The 21145-nt window shown below is 40.7% G+C and overlaps 1 protein-coding gene across 1 annotated transcript in view; it reads left to right on the plus strand.

Annotated features, from left to right (window-relative positions):
- The window catches only part of ATP9B (ATPase phospholipid transporting 9B (putative)), a 294182-nt gene that overhangs the window by 117433 nt on the left and 155604 nt on the right, over positions 1-21145 (plus strand). The window contains exons 9-11 of the mRNA XM_017504545.2: positions 3342-3422; positions 11647-11722; positions 18906-18982. Coding sequence (XP_017360034.2) covers positions 3342-3422; positions 11647-11722; positions 18906-18982 — 234 coding nt within the window. The remainder of the gene's footprint in view (positions 1-3341; positions 3423-11646; positions 11723-18905; positions 18983-21145) is intronic.

Here is a 21145-nt window from a genome sequence, read left to right on the forward strand (position 1 = left end):
ATGTGCCTTGGGGTTGCTCTTCTTGAGGAACATCTTTGTGGTGTTCTCTGTATTTCCTGGACTTGAGTGGTGGCCTGCCTTGCTAGGTTGGGGAAGTTTTCTCTTGGTAATATTCTGAAGAGTGTTTTCCAAGTTGGATTCATTCTCTCTGTCACATTCAGGTACACCTATCAAACGTAGATTAGGTCTTTTCACATAATCCCATATTTCTTGGAGGCTTTGTTAATTTCTTTTCACCCTTTTTTTCTCTAATCTTGCCTTCTCATTTTATTTCATTGAGTTGATCTTCAGTCTTTGATATCCTTTCTCCTGCTTGGTCAATTAGGATATTGAAACTTGTGTATGCTTCGCAAAGTTGTGCTGTGTTTTTCAGCTCCATCAAGTCGTTTATATTTTTCTCTAAGCTGTTTATTCTAATTAGCATTTCATCTAACCTTTTTTCAGGGTTCTTAGTTTCTTTGCATTAGGTTAGCAGATGTTCTTTTAGCTCTGAGAGGTTTGCTATTATCCGCCTTCTGCCTGTTTCTGTCAATTCATCAGATTCTTTCTCCATCCAGCTTTGTTTCCTAGCTGTTGAGGAGTTGTGATTCCTTGGAGGAGGAGAAGCATTCTGGTTTTTGGTGTCTTCATCCTTTTTGTGCTGGTTTCTTCCCATCTTCATGGCTTTATCTACCTGTAGTCTTTGTAGTTGGTGACTTTCAAATGGGGTTTCTGAGTGGACGTCCTTTTTGTTGATGTTGAAGCTATTTCTTTCTTAGTTTTCCTTCTAACAGCCAGGCCCTTCTGCTGCAGGACTGCTGGAAGTCCACTCCAGACTCTGCTTGCCTGGGGATCACCCGCGGGGGCTGTATAACAGTAAGGGGCTCCTGGTTTCTCCTTCTGTTGTCTTCGTCCCAGAAGAGTACCTGCCAGATGTCAGCCTGAGCTTTCCTTTATGAAATATCGCTTTTGATATACAGGAGTCAGGGAGCTGCTTGAGGAGACAGTCTATCCCTTATAGGAGCTCAAGTGCTGTGCTGGGAGCTCCGTTATTCCATGCAGAGCTGCTGGGCAGGTACGTTTAAGTCTGCTGCAGCCGGACTTATAAGTGCCTCTTTTCCGAGGTGCTCTGTCCTAGGAAGGTTGGGCTTTATTTATAAGTTCCTGATGTGCTGCTGCTTTTTTTCATAGATGCCCTGTCCCACACAGAGATAGTCTAGTCACAGTGTGCCAGCAGAGGTGTTGCTGAGCTGCTGCAGGTTCTGCCCAGCTGCTGTGTGAACTTCCTTGAGGTGTTGTTTTTAGAGGTACCATTAGAACTGCCTTTGTATTGGCGAACTGGCTCGGTAATGGCAGATGCCCTTCCCCCAACCAGGCTGGACCATCCTGGGTCCAGCTGCACTTACTGCAAAACTCTCAATCCAGAGCATTTCAGATTGTTTTGTAGGGGTGGTACCTGCTGAGCCAGATCACCTGGCTCCCTGTCTCGGCCCCCTCCCTCTCAGTTGAATTGGTGGCTCTGTCTCCTGGGCTTTCCAGGTGCCAGTTGAAATAACCGCCTGGATTTGTGTGAGTTTCTGTGCACTGACCCGCGGCTCCGGCTGAAGCAGCCATGCTGCAAACTTGTGACACTTTTCTGCCCGGGAATGTCCTTGTCCGTGGGCAGTGAAAACTCATTGGGAAATGCAGTGATCACTCACCCTCTTTGTTCTTGCTGGGAACTGCACTCCAGAGCTGTTCCTATTCAGCCATCTTTGAGTCATTATCTCTTGACCCGTGTTCAAATTCACCATTGTCTGTAAGCTGTTAATCCCATCTGAATAATTTATTGCAGACTTTATATTTTTTCAATTTTGGAATTTCCATATGATTGCTGTTAAATACACTTTTTCTTTGTTGTGATTTTCTACTTGTTTACTCTTTAGGAGCATGTTTTTCTGTAAGATGTTCTAAAGCTGCTCTGAAATTCTCATTTCTTAATTCTGATGTTTGGTCATTTCAGGGCTAGTCTTCACTGATGATTTTCTTTCTTGGGTATGGACCTTGTGTTTTGTTTCTTCATATGTTTAGAAATTTGGATCATCTTCATTTTTTTAAAGTGATTCATTGTAGAGAGGCAGGATTCTGTTATGTTCTTCTGAAGAGTACTGTTTTTTTGTTTGGTGCTGTTTTAACTGGTAGCTAACTTAACTGAAGTCAAACTCCAGAATCTATCTTTCTGGCAGTGGGGAGCTGCTGTGGTCTTTGTTTCATTCTGTTAGTAGATTTAGGTTTGGGCATAATAGGTTAGGTGTCAGAATGAGATCATACACAGATTCGACCCCTTCTGTGGCACCCTTCTTTCTAAGTTTCTGTTTCTCACTTTTCAGCTGCTGTGGTCACCCTAACCTCTGACGTCTGCTTCTTTGTGTCTGGGAGTCTGGGAGTTTTGTATTTGAGTTTTACCAGCCATGGCAGAACTTTATACACTCACACATCCAGAATGGAAATCAAAATTACAGAAATGGCAAATTCTGTGTATTAAAGGATCGTGGGGGTTCAGCAGACCACCTCAAATTAGATGATTTATTAGGAGGACTCCCAGGACTCAGGATATGATCCTTTCCTGGCTGTGATTTGTGATAGCAAAAGTACAGAGCACAGTCAGCAGTGAGAAGAAGCACTGGGGTGCGTCCAGAGCAGACCAGGCTCAGCCTCGCCTCTGGAGACTTTCTGCTTTAATCTCTCTGTGCAGCCAATGAATGAAGGAACCTAAAGCCTATGTCTTTTCTGCTTCAAAATTAATTGTATGAAAGTATGATGTATGTTTCATGAAAGCTTTCCCATGTGATTTTCTAAGTATGTGTCATAAGCATGTGGTTCACACACACTGGACAAGCCTGTCATCTTCATGGCTTTAAGGAAGGCAACACTTAGGTTATAGTGATTGTTACCTGCTCTAGCAAAAACATGTAAACAGATCTAGGAATTTATTAAACTGTCTTATAAAACTTATGAGGAATTGTGATGATTCCTGAATTCCCTCTGAATACTTAGATATCCAGGTGACTTCAAGATTTTCCTAAACAGGCTCCACCTCTACCATTGGAGCCCCACAGACAGGCCCTGGGGCTGCAAGCTGTGAGCGTCTCCCGCATGGTTTCGACTCACACCTGCTGCAAAAGCATGCTCGGTCGAGCTTAAAAATGATTTCTTTATTTAGTGACATTCTGCTTTATAGTGTTGGCACATAAAAATCTAAGAAAATCAATGATTACTTTTGGTAAATAATATATGACAAATATTAATTAGCAAATGAAAAATCTCTAAGTACTTTTACTAAATTATAACATTATAATCAATTCACATGTTCTGTATTCCAGGACCTTTTTTCTATCAGTGCTTACGTTTATGCGCAGAAACCACAACTGGATATTCACAGTTTTGAAGGCACATTTACCAGGGTAAGTTAAACCTGTTGTTCAATACAAATATAGTTATTGTGTAAGTTAAAAGTAGCAAACTTTTATTTGAGACAGTAATTCAATGAAGAATAAATTCAAACAGACGTTTCAAACTAGGGAGGGAAAACCTATGTAATGTTTGAAGTTCTTAAGTGTATCTGTATTAAGTATATCTTTGGGATACATTTATTACAGTTTTTGGAATTTTCTTTAGCATATTTACTAATAAGATCCTTATCTCCTAAAATAATATGAGTGACTTAAATGAAATAATTTATTTCCATTTTGACTGAATAATTGGTATACTATGATATCGACATCATGTCTAGCCTTCTGCTATCTGAGTTGGGTGGGTATTTGTATGTCTGTGAGTCTGTACATGTGTGTTATGTTTCTTTATACACGTATGTATATTTCATGCCACCTACTTTTGTATTATTATAGAGTTTTGTTAAAGCTGGAAGCACTCTGCCCCTGATTGATAGGGCTTGAGAAACTCATTAACTCTTTATTTTAATGGCTTATAACTGATATTATAAATGCTTTATAGTAAAGGATTTTAGTATATGACTATAGTTTATTTTTAATTGCTGCAGCTATTATTTTAGTTAGGCAAAAAATTTTTTTAGGTGCATTCACCTTTGTTTCACTCTTAGTCACTTGCAGGGGCTAGCAAGCAGTTGTGATCACTTGCAGAAGTATTTACAGAGCTTATCTAGTGTGACAGTTAATGTGCACACTGTGGGAACGTGAAGTGAGGGCACCTGTGAGGCCGCGAGAGTCCGGCGGACTGCTGGGCCTTTATAGCTGCTCATGTCATAGGTGCGGCACACAAGCATGTATACGAGCTTAATGGAGGGACAGCAAAGGAAGCGTATCCTGGTGATAAGCATCATGGAATGAATTCTGAAACAAACTCATATCTTTTCTTTTTTAAACAAAAATAGTTATTATAAAAACAGTATGTTTTTTTCTTTTTTATTGCATTTTAGGTTTTGGGGTACATGTGAAGAACATGCAAGATTGTTGCATAGGTACATACCTGGCAGTGTGATGTGCTGCCTTCCTCCCCATCACCTATATATGGCATTTCTCCCCATGCTATCCCTCCCCAACTCCCCACCCCCCCGCTGTCCCTCCCCTGTTTCCCCCCAACAAACCCCAGTGTGTAGTGCTCCCCTCCCTGTGTCCATGTATTCTCATTGTTCAACACCCGCCTACGACTAAGAACATGTGGTGTTTGATTTTCTGCTCTTGTGTCAGTTTGCTGAGAATGATGCTTTCCAGGTTCATCCATATCCCTACAAAGGACACGAACTCATCATTTTTGATGGCTGCATAATATTCCATGGTGTATATGTGCCACATTTTCCCTTTCCAGTCTATCATCGATGGACATTTGGGTTGGTTCCAGGTCTTTGCTATTGTAAACAGTGCTGCAATGAACATTCATGTGCATGTGTCCTTATAGTAGAACGATTTATAATCCTTTGGATACATACCCAGTAATGGGATTGCTGGGTCAAATGGAATTTCTATTCCTAGGTCCTTGAGGAATCGCCACACTGTCTTCTACAATGGTTGAACTAATTTACACTCCCACCAACAGTGTAAAAGTGTTCCTATTTCTCCACATCCTCTCCAGCATCTGTTGTCTCCAGATTTTTTAATGATTGCCATTCTAACTGGCGTGAGGTGGCATCTCAATGTAGTTTTGATTTGCATTTCTCTAATGACCAGTGATGATGAGCATTTGTTCATATGTTTGTTGGCCTCATGTATGTCTTCTTTTGTAGAGTGTCTGTTCATATCCTTTGCCCACTTTTGAATGGGTTTCTTTGTTTTTTTCTTATAGACCTGTTTTAGTTCTTTGTAAATTCTGGATATCAGCCCTTTGTCAGATGGGTAGACTGCAAAAATTTTTTCCCATTCTGTTGGTTGCCGATTCACTCTAATGACTGTTTCTTTTGCCGTGTGGAAGCTGTGGAGTTTGATTAGGTCCCATTTATCTATTTTGGCTTTTGTTGCCAATGCTTTTGGTGTTTTGGTCATGAAGTCCTTGCCTACGCCTATGTCCTGAATGGTTTTGCCTAGATTTTCTTCCAGGGTTTTTATGGTATTAGGTTTTATGTTTAAGTCTTTAATCCATCTGGAGTTAATTTTAGTGTAAGGTGTCAGGAAGGGGTCCAGTTTCTGCTTTCTGCACATGGCTAGCCAGTTTTACCAACACCATTTATTAAACAGGGAATCCTTCCCCCATTGCTTATTTTTGTCAGATTTGTCAAAGATCAGATGGTTCTAGATATGTTGTGTTGCCTCCAAGGCCTCTGTTCTGTTGCATTGGTCTATATCACTGTTTTGGTACCAGACTATGCTGTTTTGATTACTGTAGCCTTGTAGTATAGTTTGAAGTCCGGTAGTGTGATGCCTTCTGCTTTGTTCTTTTTGCTTAGAATTGACTTGGCTATGACAGCTCTCTTTTGGTTCCATATGAAGTTTAAGGTGGTTTTTTCCAGTTCTGTGAAGAAGGTCATTGGTAGCTTGACGAAAATAGCGTTGAATCTGTAAATTACTTTGGGCAGTATGGCCATTTTCACGATATTGGTTCTTCCTAACCATGAACATGGAATGTTTCTCCATCTGTTTGTGTCCTGTCTTATTTCGTTGATCAGTGGCTTGTAGTTCTCCTTGAAGAGGTCCTTTACGTTCCTTGTTAGTTGTATTCCTAGGTATTTTATTCTCTTTGTGGCAATTGTGAATGGCAGTTCGTTCTTGATTTGGCTCTCTTAAAGTCTGTAATGGGTGTACAGGAATGCTTGTGATTCTTGCACATTGATTTTGTATCCTGAGACTTTGCTGAAGTTGCTTACCAGTTTCAGGAGATTTAGGGCTGAGATGATGGGGTCTTCTAAATATACAATCATGTCGTCTGCAAATAGAGACAATTTGACTTCGTCCTTTCCTATTTGAATGCCCTTTATTTCTTTTTCTTGCCTGATTGCTCTGGCTAGAACTTCCAGTACTATATTGAATAGGAGTGGTGAGAGAGGGCATCCTTGTCTAGTGCCAGATTTCAAAGGGAATGCTTCCAGTTTTTGACCATTCAGTATGATATTGGCTGTAGGTTTGTCGTAAATAGCTTTTATTATTTTGAGATACGTTCCGTCAATACCTTGTTTGTTGAGGGTTTTTAGCATAAAGGGCTGTTAAATTTTGTCAAAGGCCTTCGCTGCATCAATTGAGATAATCATGTGGTTTTTGTCTTTGAATGTGACAAAGAGAATGAATCCAAGCTGGAAAATACTCTTCAGAATATTATCCAGGAAAACTTCCCCAACCTAGCAAGGCAGGCCAATATTCAAGTCCAGGAAATACAGAGACCACCACAAAGATACTCCTCAAGAAGAGCAACCCCAAGGCACATAATCGGCAGATTCACCAGGGTGGAAATGAAAGAGAAAATACTAAGGGCAGCCAGAGAGAAAGGTCGGGTTACCCACAAAGGGAAGCCCATCAGACTCACAGCAGATCTCTCAGCAGAAACCCTACAAGCCAGAAGAGAGTGGGGGCCAATATTCAACATCCTAAAGTTCTTAAAGAAAAGAACTTTCAACCCAGAATCTCCTATCCAGCCACACTAAGCTTCATAAATGAAGGAATAATAAAATCCTTTGCGAACAAGCAAGTACTCAGAGATTTCTTCACCACCAGACCTGCTTTACAAGAGCTCCTGTAAGAGGCTCTACACATATAATGGAACAACCAGTACCAGCCACTCCAAAAACATACCAAATGGTAAAGAGCATCAACACAATCAAGAATCTGCATCAACTAACGAACAAAACAGCCAGCTAGCATCAAAATGGCAGTATCAAATTCACACATAACAATATTATCCCTAAATGTAAATGGACTAAATGCCCCAATCAAAAGACACAGACTGGCAAATTGGATAAAAAGCCAAAATCCATCAGTGTGCTGTATCCAGGAAACCCATCTCACATGCAAGGATACATGAAGGCTCAAAATAAAGGGATGGAGGAAGATTTACCAAGCAAATAAAGAGCAAAAAAAAAGGAGGAGTAGCAATTCTCATCTCTGATAAAATAGACTTTAAAACAACAATGATCAAAAGAGACAAAGAAGGACATTACATAATGGTAAAACGATCAGTGCAACAAGGAGAGCTAACAATCCTAAATATATACACACCCAATACAGGAGCACCGAGATACATAAGGCAAGTTCTTAGTGACTTACAAAGAGACTTAGATTCCCACGCAGTAATAGTGGGAGACTTTAACACCCCATTGTCAATATTAGACAGATCAACCAGACAGAAAATTAACAAGGATATCCAGGACCTGAACTCAGACCTGGAACAAGCAAACCTAATAGACATTTACAGAACTCTCCACCCCAAATCCACAGAATATACATTCTTCTCAGTACCACATCACACCTACTCTAAAATTGATACCTGATGCTTTGTAGAGGCAGGAGGGCATGGAGGAGGGTACCTGATGCTTTGTAGAGGCAGGAGGACGTGGAGGAGCAGGTACCTGTTGCTTTGTAGAGGCAGGAGGATGTGGAGGAGCAGGTACCTGATGCTTTGTAGAGGCAGGAGGACGTGGAGGAGCAGGTACCTGATGCTTTGTAGAGACAGGAGGACGTGGAGGAGCAGGTACCTGATGCTTTGTAGAGAAAGGAGGGCATGGAGGAGGGTACGTGAGGCTTTGTAGAGGCAGGAGGGCGTGGAGGAGCAGGTATCTGATATTTCATAAAAGGTGAATCAGAGTACCTGCAGGCCTGTGACCCATTATAGCATCATGCTAGTGGACACTGGAGATGAAAGAAATCTTGTTTCCTGTGGAAATTAGCAAAAGAATTTCATGAATATTCTTTTATTTATTGGACAGTGTTCGTTGCCTATTCCGTGCTAGGTGCTAGGAAGGTAAAACACCCATAAAACACGAGATTAGGAACATGCCAGTTGCTCTGATACAATAAAATTCTGAATTTATTGAAGATAAAAATTTTATTTGCTTCATGCTTTAAAACGATAACTATAGAATTCAGTATTTGGCTTCCTAATGCCAACTGTATGCTCAGTTGGCTGTGCCAGTGCTGGAACCCCTAGACCCACAAGCAGTTAAAGGATATACCGTGTTGACTGTATCTGGGAAGTAGCAATGAGGATATGTGTCTTTTTTTTGTTTCTTCAGCAGTGTTAAGCTGAATTAGACTGTAACAGCAGTTTTATGAAATCGGCCATTATAGTGCAGTCCTAAATTCAACTACAAAGTAGTCTAATCCATAGAGAATACTTGCTTTTGTTTTTAAGTTGATTTTTTTTTTTTTGTTCTACAAACTTATAAAAGTCATAGGGAAAAGTCAGTTTGCCTGGATTGTTTATCTCAGCATTGGATAAATTGTTATGTATTTTAAAGACTGTAATGATAACCTGTTAGCTACTGTCCAGGAGCTTACTTTGATCTAGTATATTTGGTATTTGTAAACATATTAGTATGAAACTATTAGTATTTTGCATCTCCATACAGGTTAATTATTAGATTTTTATAAGTTGTAACTGCTAAGTACAACAAAGTGTGTAACATGTTGTACTTGATAAACTGGAATTGAAGGAAGTCATTCCTAAGGGAATGTAGAATTGAAGGTATTTGTGAATCTGCAGAAATAGTAATAGGTCCATGCTAGAGTCAGCACATGGTGTAGACAGATTGTTTCCATCGAGGCTGTGTCTGTAGGCTGACTGCTTCCTTAAGACCATTGAAGTCACTGAGAAGACCCGTTTGTGTCCCTTGTTGTGGCTGGCATTGCACTTCTGCCTACTGAGAGCGTATTGTTGATGTTGTAACCAAGGCACTGTTTAGTTAAATGCCAGTGGATATTTTTGAAATGATTTTTTTTTTTTCCAAAGAAGCAGCACTCCATCTGTGTCATAAACAGTTCTAGCATCATAGCTTTCACTCTCCCAAAGGCTGAGATGCTAAGGCCAGTCTTCAGGTCAGCTGGTCGCCTTCTTGTGAAGGGACGTAGTGAAAAGTTCATGCTCCTCAGGGCCCTGGGAGTCTGACCCTGAGCTGCGCCTGCATTGCAGGAAGCTTTCCAACTACTGGGCCTGCCGCTAGAGGCTTAAGAGGCAACTGGAGGCCAAACCCCTTCCTCAAATTAAATGTCATTGAAAATACTTTAGTTTCTGAATAATTGCAATATGAAGGGAAATATTTTGGAAACTGTTAAGATTGGTTTAGATTCTGTGCCTCACAAATAAATAAATCAAGTATATGAGAGAATCAACTATCAAGCAAACGTCTTCCAAGTAATAAGCAAAATGGCCACAACTTACATCATTTGAAAGAGGTTTGATAAGTAAATAGAAGGAAAACACCAGTAGCATAAACATATTTTATACATGCAGCTTATTTTGGAAAATATGTTTTCTGTTTCTTTCCTTCCTTCCCAAATTTGATTCCTTTTTTTTTTTTTTAATATATATCTTGATAGCAAATTATCATCTCATAATAAAATACAGTTCTGTGGAGGTGGCATTACTTTACGGGAGACGCCCAACAGTCAGGACAGTGGATGGCTCTTACTCTATGCAGACATCGAGGTCATTGCCTCCCACACGGGAAGTCTTTGCTTGTGTTACTTCTAGATGCAGGGCTGTGGACTCCTGCACTCCCTTATTTTAGTGACGCTTCCATAACTACAATGTAGGCTATGACTTTAGGTTGAGATGAAAAAATTCCCAGATTTTAAATTGTAGTTTTCATCTCTGAGTATGAATATTAAAAGTGTAAGTGTAAAACTAGACTGTATGTATTCCTATTGTGATACTGATGTGTGGCCATATTTGTTTGTTACCTGTTTAGGTAATTAGCATCATATAACTTACTTGAATTTTGTTTAATTAAGAATATTCAGCGCAATAAGCGCATACTTTTAAAGAGGAATTTAAGAGAAATGACATTTAAAAATATATGTTTCTTCCATAACAGTATTCACAGAACCATTTTTTCTCTCATTAATACATGTACACTTGAAAAGCATAGCCCGCGTCCTTAACGAGTGATAGGGAGAGGAAATTACGCTATGTATGCAAAAGAAATGTTGAAGAGTTGATTTGTGGTTATTTCTGTGGTAGTATTTTCTTTCCCAGGAGTGTTCCTAAATGACGTATTGAAGATGTAGTTGAATAAGCTGGGCATGCTGGGTGGTCGAATAAGCTGGGCATGCTGGGTGGTCGAATAAGCTGGGAATGCTGGGTGGTCGAATAAGCTGGGCATGCTGGGTGGTCGAATAAGCTGGGCATGCTGGGTGGTCGAATAAGCTGGGAATGCTGGGTGGTTGAATAAGCTGGGAATGCTGGGTGGTCGAATAAGCTGGGCATGCTGGGTGGTCGAATAAGCTGGGAATGCTGGGTGGTTGAATAAGCTGGGAATGCTGGGTGGTCGAATAAGCTGGGCATGCTGGGTGGTCGAATAAGCTGGGAATGCTGGATGCACCTGTAAGCCCAGCTACTTGGGAGTCTCACATGGGAGGATTGCTTGAGCTCAGGAGTTTGATATCAGCCTGAGCAACATAATAAGACCTCATAAATAAATATTAGAAGATATAGTACTTTCATGAAAATTTAGAATTATTTTGTGTATTAATGTTAAGCACTAAAAGCAATTAATTGATTACAGGAGTTCTTTAAACTTGTAGTTTCAATTATACACACACACACACACACACACACACACACACACACACACACATTTTTTTTTGAGATGGAGTCTCACTCTGTCGCGAGGCTGGAGTGCAGTGGCAGGATCTCGGGTCACTGCAACCTCCACCTCCCGGGTTGAAGCGATTCTCCTGCCTCAGCCTCCTGAGTAGTTGGGATTATAGGCAGGTTCCACCACACCCAGCCAGCTAATTTTTTTTGTATTTTTAGTAGAGACGGGGTTTTACCATGTTGGCCAGGATGATTTTGATCTCCTGACCTCATGATCCGCCCGCCCGCCTCAGCCTCCCAAAGTGCTGGGTTACAGGATAATCCCTGTTTTCTAACTTTGATTTTGCAGTGCTTTTGTACTGCTGTTGAGTTGGATTGAGCTTGTGGACCTGTTTCTAACACTGGTGATATCAAAGGCATGAATCATGAACAATCACTAATTTGCCACTTTTGTTTTCTTTTTGTTTCCCTGCACAGGAAGACAGCGACCCGCCCATTCATGAAAGTCTCAGCATAGAAAATACATTGTGGGCAAGCACAATTGTCGCATCAGGTAAGGAAAGGAAAACATTTTCCTCTGCGTGTGATTGCTCCCGATAGATGATGCTTCGTTTTGTCCAGGGACTCCAAACAAGTGTTTCTCACAGTGCCCTGAAATACTTAGGGACCTTGCTAAATGCAGACTCCAGCTCAGTGGGTATGAGACAGTCCTAGGAGTTTGTGCTGAGGCCTGTGCTGTGGCCAGAGACAGGGAGAGGCACTGCAGCCTTCCTGCAGGGGACAGGCACGTTCGTCTTTGACCTATGTTTTCTTGACAGGTGTGTCAGTGTTCCTTAATGGGAGGCACCACAGAAGAGTTTGGGAAGCCACTGGTGGTTTTAGGTGGCTCTGAAATTCCTCTGACAAGGGTCGGCAGGAGGATAGCGTGGCCAGAGTGACTGTGAAACAGAAAAGTATTGAAAGAGGCCAGGCGTGCTGTGAGAGGCAGATGATGTCAGATGATTAGTTGACACTGAGGATGATGTTTGGAAGGAAGCTGATGAGACATTATGTGGTGCTGATAGTGATGCTGGGGAGGGCGTTTAGCAGGAATGGGTTGGTGTTGATGCTGGTGCCAATAACGGTGCTTGGCAATAGGGAGCTGTAGGAGAGAGGGCATGAAAGATGATGGCAGGTGAGTGCAAGGCTGGACTTGTTGGTGCAGCCCAGTGCTGGCAGCCCTTCTCTCCGAGATGCCACTCACTCCCCATGTGTGTGCATGGGGCCCCCGTTCTACACCAGGCACGGTGATGTGGTCTGGGGCGAGGCAGTTACAGATCTTGTCCTGGGCGAGCTTATGGTTTTGTGGACAGAGATGAAGAAAGTTGTACTAGATAATGTTACCGTGCTGAGTGTCACAAACAACTATGAGTGCTGTGCATTTTGTAATTCAAGAAGCTTATATAGACCAGGTCTAGGGACAGCTTTTCTGAAGAAGAAACATTTAAATTAGGTTTAAAGAGTATGCAGATGTGGCAAGGTGGGATGGGTGGCAGGAACAGTGTGAGGAGCATTCGTGGCAGAAGCCTAGTGCTGAGAGACAGTACCTTGAAGAAAAGGATCCAAGGGCCAGTGTGCCTGGCCATGGAGAAGGAAGGTGTCACCACAGGGAAGCTTTGTGTGCTTGTGTTTAAAATTTGGCCTGCAGGTTTGCAAAACTACACAACAGATTCCTAGAGGAGGACACATGTTAGCTTTTGGGAGGATCGAATTCGAAAGAGGATTGATTTTATTCTAGAGTTTTAATCTTTAAAAAATGCTTGATGAGTATATGACAGTTTTAATAGGGGACAATTCTGTGGGTGTTTGATGATGTTATTTATATATAAATTACATCTAAATATATAAATGTTATATATACATATATAACATTGTATTTGCATATGTAAATGTTATGTAAACATTTATATATATATAAATTTCTTAACATATGAAGAGAGAGAATAAGGATGGTTTTCCATAAAGAGACTTCAGAGGCGAGCAGGGTAGGTTCTGGGCTCTGTAGGCCTAGGAGAGGGAATTTACACCAGAAGCACATCTCAGGGAAGGACACATGGGCCCTGGGTTCTGAAGGCCTCAGGGAGGGATTTCACACCAGGAGCACATCTCAGGGAAGGACACATGGGCCCTGGGTTCTGAAGGCCTCAGGGAGGGATTTCACAGCCAGAGGACATCTCAGGGGTGGACATACGGGCCCTGGGCTCCGTAGGCTTCAGGAAGGGATTTCACACCAGGTGAACATCTCAGGGGTGGACACGAGCCCTGGGCTCTGTAGGCCTCAGGGAGGGATTTCATACCAAGACGACAAGGGGTGGACATGTGGTTCCTGGGCTCTGAAGTCCTCGTGGGGGGATTTCACACCAGGAGAACATCTCAGAGGTGGACACACAGGCCCTGGGCTCGGTAGGTCTCAGGGAGGGTCTTCACATCATGGACAGGCACATTCATCTAAGGAAACCTGCCCTGAAACTTTCTTCATGCTGCTGTCTTGGTGTTGCTGAGAGGCATGAGTGTTACCAGCCTCTATGCTAGGTGGTGAGTATGGTCAGTGCTGGCCTGGCCTCACGCTGAATGGCTGCACTTGTGGGGTGTGTTACCCCTACCAGTTACCACAGAGCCAGGCTGCACCTGGACCAGAATGGAGTCCAGCTGCACCTTCCTCTAAAGCCAGTGTCCTCAATCGCTTGGCCTCAGTAGTGATATGAAAGCATTAATGATGCAGGACCCAGAAGCTGACACATGGGGAGGAGGCTTACATTTGCCATATGTAGTTATTACAGCCTGTTTTTCACATCTTATTGATACTGATTACTGTTAATTATGGATCATTCATGAAGATAGTAATGCTTCTCTTTTTAAAATACATTCCATCTTTTGTTTCCTGGGGCCTGTATAAACGTAAATTAAACGTTGTTACTGATCCCTAGTACTGTTGATTTGTGGCCCTTCTTCTGAGGGAGACTAAAGCTCCTTGAGCTAAGGCTTTTGAGACATCATGTTCAGTTCCCTGGACAGTTTTCTCTCCTGACCTTAGTTCTCTTGATGACCTTGGCAAGTGGGAGCCACTAGCTGGACAGTAACTGGGCCTCATAACATGCCAGCCCTATCCCACCCTTGCTGTTCTCTTTGCCATCTAGCATTCAGTGCCATGTCTTCCTAGTGGGCATAAAGATGGCTTTTAAACCATCCACTCGAGAAGCTTAAGTAAGGTGCCTTTAATGTTAGTTTGTGCTTGAACATCTTTAAATGTGAGCTTTTTCTTTAATTTCAACTCTTAATACAAACATATCTTTATTTAAAAGGCTTATTAGTGTAAACAGCTACCAAATTCTGTATATTATCACATGCTATATCCTAAGGAATGTTCGAAAGACTTTAAGATTTCCAGAGTAACCTAAGCACTCTTGTATTCTTTGTAATTGATTCTAAGTCTAGAATTCCTTTTAACCTTTAAAAGTTGTATGTCAGTTGAATTCAAGTTGACTCTGAAGGGGAGGTGAACTTGGTCCTTCTCCCCTGTCCTAGGGCTCTGAATGCTTGGAAACCAGGACTCCAGTTAGACATGACAGACAGATGCACCAGACAAGAGGTGACCGAAGGCAGGACACAGGGAGCCTGCTGTGCTGCCTGAGGTTGTGCTTCCCGTGTGGATTTAGAAAACTTGTTCTCTAAAATACAGAACCAGGTCCTGGAGAACTGCCATGTTTATTATAGTGAGGAGCATACGAAGGAGTATTCCTGATGCTCAGCTGCTACAAACCTGGAAAGAAAGCTGGACTCCCTAAGGCAGAGTCAACAAAAGTATGACAGGGCTGTCAGAGGGCAATCCCTGGCCACGTGGACCTAACCTGGGTGCAGGTCTTCTGGTCACTCAGTGGACCAGCCACGTGGAGTCTAGGCCTGGGTGTGGGTCTCCTGTGTCTCTGTGTCCTGGCTGTGTGGACTCGGCCTGGGTGTGGGTCTCCTGTGTCTGTCTCTCAGCTGTGTGGACTCTAGACCTCTTGTTGGGGTCTCATTTGTACTCTGTATGCCAGTCTTGGTCTAGATTTTTTACATCCTGGGACCCAGTTCACACTTGTCATCAGTTTTCCTACACTCAGGTGTGGTAAGAGTTGTGTGTGCAGTCTCAGTGTCTGCCTTGCTATGGGGTCAGCCAAGGAATGCCTGCCTCAGGGAGCAGTGCACGCTGAGTTTCTGTGGCAGTTGGCTCCTGGAGGGCATCAGTAAGTTGGAGTGTGTCAGAGGCTGGTGTGTGTGGCCCTGCCTGCTTTCGCTAATGTTATCCAGCAGGTTTGTGTTGTATAATTGATAGTCAACAAATACATGGATTTGTTAATACCTCTGTCTCTCATTAGACACATGTGAAATACGTATTTTTTTTTTTTAGTAAGCATTTCACATTCTTTTGATTTAATAGCTTAAGGCCATTAATTGTTTTGTTAAAGTGGTCTAGGTTTTATATTTTGTGTTTTTATACAATTTTCTGTGAATCATCTTAATTTGAGTTTGTGAGGATTGGTTTATTATCTGCAAATTAAATATATCAGTGTTTATAAATAGCAACTAAAAGAGTTGCATTGCAATAGGCTGATCATTTGAAATATTAAGTGGACTACTTGTTTTAAAGTGCTGGGTTATGTTTTGTGATATAAATTAGAAATGTTTATATAAAGGAGAGTATCTTTTTCTACAGAATTTGACCTTGTTAGCATTCTTTGTCTTGCTTTGCATCATGAAAATTGTTTGCTTAAAATACAAGTGTACTGTCAATTAGAAGGTGGTATGATTTTGCGTGAAATTTTCTATATGGCATACAGCAAGGAAGTCACATAATAACTAAGAAAGTAACTGTTATCCCACTTATGTGAAATTGTGATTGAACAGAAGTTGGACGTAGAATTGGACTGTAGAATGCCTTGCAGACTTGAACCACATAGTAGCCTCTTTAGAAGCTTTAGAAGCAGGCTAAGTCTCAAGAGCCCTAGTCACAGGGTCTGTGGAGCATAGGAGTAAGTGTGGTCATATTTTATGCCTCTTTTTTGGACCCAAAGCATCTGAATATTTTATATTCATTTTTAACTGTAGTCAGTTTGAAGTGTGCAGTTATGGATCAGGTAAATGTAATCACTGGCTTTGAAGACTAAGTGCTCCTAAATCTTTTAAAATGCTTTACTGTAATAAATGGAGTTAAATTTTTGATTTCATTATGAATACTGGACCAGCAGTGTTTCTAGGGTCCTGTTAAGAACTGGTTTGTTGTTGTAGTTGTGGTCCCCCCACCCACCAAGACTGAGTCCCGCCCTCTTGCCCAGGCTGGAGTGCAGTGGCTCCGTCTCAGCTCACTGCAACCTCTGCCTCCCAGGTTCAAGCAGTTCTTCTGCCTCAGCCTCCTGAGTAGCTGAGATTACAGGCACCCACCACCACGCCTGGCTAATTTTGTGTATTTTTAGTAGAGATTTTGTTTCACCATGTTGGCCAGACTGGTCTCAAACTCCTGACCTCGTGATCCGTCCACCTTGGCCTCCCAAAGTGTTGGGATTACAGGCATGAGCCACTGCTCCTGGCCGGTTGTGGTTTTAATCTACCAACATAGTCCTGAACTCAGTTCTTTCTGATGTAGAAGTTTCTCCAGTTGGAGCCCGTTGTGAGGGAGGTAGACCTTGATTTTACACTGAAAATATGGGTTAAAGTTTTGGAATTCTCCTGTTCACGTATTTTATTTACTGAGAAATCTTTGTGACATTTTATATTTGTCATGTTCAGCTTCCTCTTATGCAACACAAAATCAGTTTGTCATATTTTGTTGCCCTTTTGTGTCTCGTTTTCATAATCCGTGGTTAACCCCCTTTCCTCTGTTCTTTTTGCCTTGTATAAGGGTTTTACTCAATCTTTTAGCCTATGAGAATGGAAAATGTTCCAAATATTTCTGTATTGATTCTAGTTATGCCAGATATTAAAAAGCATGACAGAGAAATTCATTTACTCTAATTGTAGTGAGTATTCATTTTTCATGAGAATCAAGTGAGAGAATACTTATGAGAGCCTTTAGCAAACCTTAACAGACTATACAAATATTGTATCAGGACCTCTTGAAAACTTATGTGTGCCTTGTCATTTATCACATTTAATTTTGGTACTGTAAATTGTAAGGCCACTCTAGAATCCACTTTGCTCATCAATCTGCTTTTAGGTCAAGGTTTTCTAGCTTGATTAATTCTTGGAAAGGCTTCTCTGAGATTTGCTCATTTTGTTAATGTTAAAAAAATTAATTTTGCAGTTTGCCTTGTTACATCATTGTGATAATTTAACATTAGCGGGATGTTTATATTTTGATTAAGTTAAACTAAATTGATGAAACAAAATTCTGATCAGATGATATTTAATATTTAGCTTAACTGATATAAAGTAATTCTATGATTTCTTTTTTGAAAGCTTTTTATAGTACTATTGTATTATTATATATTTGATATTTCTTTGCATAGTAAGTATAGTCTAATCTCAGAAGTTTATGTGGATAATAATAGTCAAGACGGCATTTGTGCATCTGGGAGCTTGTATTCAAAGTGTGAGCTGGTTGTGCCTTCATGAACTTTTACAAACTGAAGCCTCAAACTTTCTCAGTGACAATCAAAAGAGAAATATATATAATCTCTACACATATCACTGCTGGGGAATACTTTACATCTTCCTCCTTCCGAGATTTTCTAGAGAGGAAGGTGTAAGCTATGTGATGTGTATGATATGTAACATATCAAGGTTCACAGAAAGCTGAAAGAGTTCATATCAATCGTCTTTACTTCAAAGAGCCTGTCTTATGATGCTCTAAATTTTACATGTTAATTTAATGTGACATCAAAGTGTTTTTGTATAATTATTATAGTTAATTCTGTAATGATAATAGCACTGAGTATTATGTGTATATACTTTCTCACCTTAATTGTTTCTCACCTTCAACATTTACAAAAAGTTAAGGATGACAATTAGGAATATAAATTATATATGGCTGCAGTTTCAGAAAGAGAGTTACGGTTTTTAATACTGACGTTCTAGAAATAAGTGCCCTTTAGCCTTTGCAATCTCTGGGTCATTCCAAGAGTATTTTATTCTTTTCTCTTAAGTTTAAAAATTATTGTATCTTTTTATGTATAAAAGAGAGTAATAGCTTCTAAATGCAAAATCAAATATTGTTTTTTGTGATATTCCTATTTTAATTGAATACATTTTGAAATGTTAGCAAAGGCTGTCACTGATAATTAGTAATACTTTGATCTTTACAGTGGAAATATGCTAAAAAAAATCTGGTTCAACTGGTACCATCTTTGTTTGAAAGTCAAAGGACAAGTTTGATCAGTTAACCTCTTAATTAACCTTCAGTGATAGAACCACCATTTTAGTAGACAGTAGTGAAAGACCATTGTCATTCTTTCTGTTGTCAGTGAAAACAATATTAGTACATTTCCTAATGTTATAGGTAGGTACATTTGTATTGCTTAGCAAATCGTTTGACTTTATCAGAGTCCATTTTTAGAGCTGAGATTAGATTTTCTTAAAATAGCCAAAATAAATACACTATTGGATAAATTTATATAAAATAAAATAGTGTGATAATGCTTTCCGTCAAAACAGTTAATTAGAAAGTGTTGTCTTTTACTCACCTTTAAAGTATTTCTATAAGGACCACTTTCATGTTTTTGCAGGTACTGTAATAGGTGTTGTCATTTATACTGGAAAAGAGACTCGAAGTGTAATGAACACATCCAATCCAAAAAATAAGGTAGGCTAGATTGAGGAGCAACTGCTTTGATTAACTTGTTTTTCCTTTCAGTGACAAAGTCTGCATAGTTCTGAATAGCTCATTCTTTTGGCTTAATATATTTCTTAAAATAGACTTTCGAAAATGTTGGTGACTTAGGATATGAATGTTTATATAACAACATTCTCATACTGAAGAATTTCTAAAAGTAACGTTGCTTAGCTAATCAGTTTTATATGTGTCTTAAATTTTCATCATTAGATATATAATTTGCCTATAATTTGACAGTTAATTGTGGCTGTATAATTTCTTATCTTCAGTCTATTTATTTTACAATTTGTACTCTTTTATGCTGATGGTTCATTTTAAAATAAAGGAATCTGTATTAATTTTTTTTAGTATTTAATTTGATGTTATAGTATTAAACCAGTTTATTTTCATTTTATAAGAAGCATATTGAAAGCCAAAATTTGGTTTTAAAGACTGATTATATCCTAAATTGGTTATATTTCTAAAATTGTTATTTATGCATCTAACGTGTGTAAATTTAATCATAACAGAAAGTCTGAATCATCAGTAGTTGCTATCATCATGATACCATACATGAGATGAAGCCACAGTATGTGCTAACATCCAGTTAATGAGAAGCTCTTCTTGAGTATTGATTTTACTCATTTTTATTTAAAATGTAATTTGTGTGCATTTAAATGAAATGAAAAATCTTTACATGCATTTATGCCTCACTCCGTGGGTAATTAATAGTAAAAGTTATCTTTTGGTATTTTTTGCTGGAAATCTTACTACAGCACAGTGGAAATCAAATAATTCTTTGAAAAGACAGGCCAAGCGTAGTGGCTCATGCCTCTAATCCCAGCATTTTGGGAGGCTAGATCACTTGAGGCCAGAAGTTTGAGACCAGGCTGGCCTCAAGTGATCCAGCCTCCCAAAGTGTCTCTACTAGAAATGAAAAAATTAGCCAGGCATTGTGGTGGGCATCTGTAGTCCCGCTATGCATTAGAACATTCTAGTTTTGTGGTCAGGCGCGGTGGATCGCCTGTAATCCCAGCACTTTAGGAGGCTGAGGCACCTACAAATTCTAGGGGTTTTATTTATGATGTTTGAGGGTAAATTTAATTTTCAATATGAATTTAAAATCTTAAAAGCTACACTGCCTTTTACTGTGACTTTTTTTAGCCCATCTTTTTCTTCATTCAACTTATTTTCTGTCATTTTTTTCCTCCAGTCAGTCTCTATTATTTCTTCCCACCTCTATCCATTAAGCTCTTTATCAGGGTCCTGACTGGATTGGAGCGGCCTCTTAGTTTTGCAACTGTGCTTTGGAATCCAGCCCTGGAAGCTCGCTGCTGAGTCCGTGCCCAGGCCTTGGTGCACACTGGTGCTTCACTCAGCGCATTCATCCTTCCCTCTGAAGTGGGGTTGGACCCTCATTGCTAGTCAAGAAATGGTTATAACTAGCTTGTGCAAGGCAATAGGTTCTGTACTGTCTAGCTACCTTGTGGCCTAGAAATTCTTCCAGTTTCTACTGTCTCTGCATTCTTTCACTCCCTCTTCTTTTCCCTATTCCTCTCTCCTTGTCCTTTCTTAAAAAATTGCCTTCTAAATTTACTTAGTGTTGGCATAATATATCTCATAATTGAAAGGGCATCTTTGGCATTTTACAGAATTGGATTTAATTCTTGCTGTTTACCATGTTAGCTTTTCAACCTGATATACAAGTGAGTGGCTGGTATCTTCCTGGTGCTTAATACATGCTCAGTCCTCCCTTCCCAATAGGGATTCACAGTAGCAGTTATAGCTCCAGCTTGGAGAGCACTTACCACGTGGTGGGCACTTTTCTAAAACTTTACATGCATTAATCTCGAATGCACAAGACAGCTCCCAGGGAGAAGAGTGTGTTCCTGGTTGTAGAGCAGGGGAGATTGCAGGGCATGTAGCCGTGCCACGCCTCCAGACGGAGCCCTGCAGATAGTGGAGCTCGGGGCATGCAGCCGTGCCGCGCCTCGCCTCCAGACGGAGCCCTGCGGATAGTGGAGCTCGGGGCATGCAGCCGTGCCGCGCCTCCGCACGGAGCCCTGCGGATAGTGGAGCTCCGGGCATGCAGCCGTGCCGCGCCTCCACACGCAGCCCTGCGGATAGTGGAGCTCCGGGCATGCAGCCGTGCCG

This window comes from Cebus imitator, unplaced genomic scaffold (genome assembly GCF_001604975.1).
Source record: "Cebus imitator isolate Cc_AM_T3 unplaced genomic scaffold, Cebus_imitator-1.0 Scaffold324, whole genome shotgun sequence".
NCBI lineage: Eukaryota > Metazoa > Chordata > Mammalia > Primates > Cebidae > Cebus > Cebus imitator.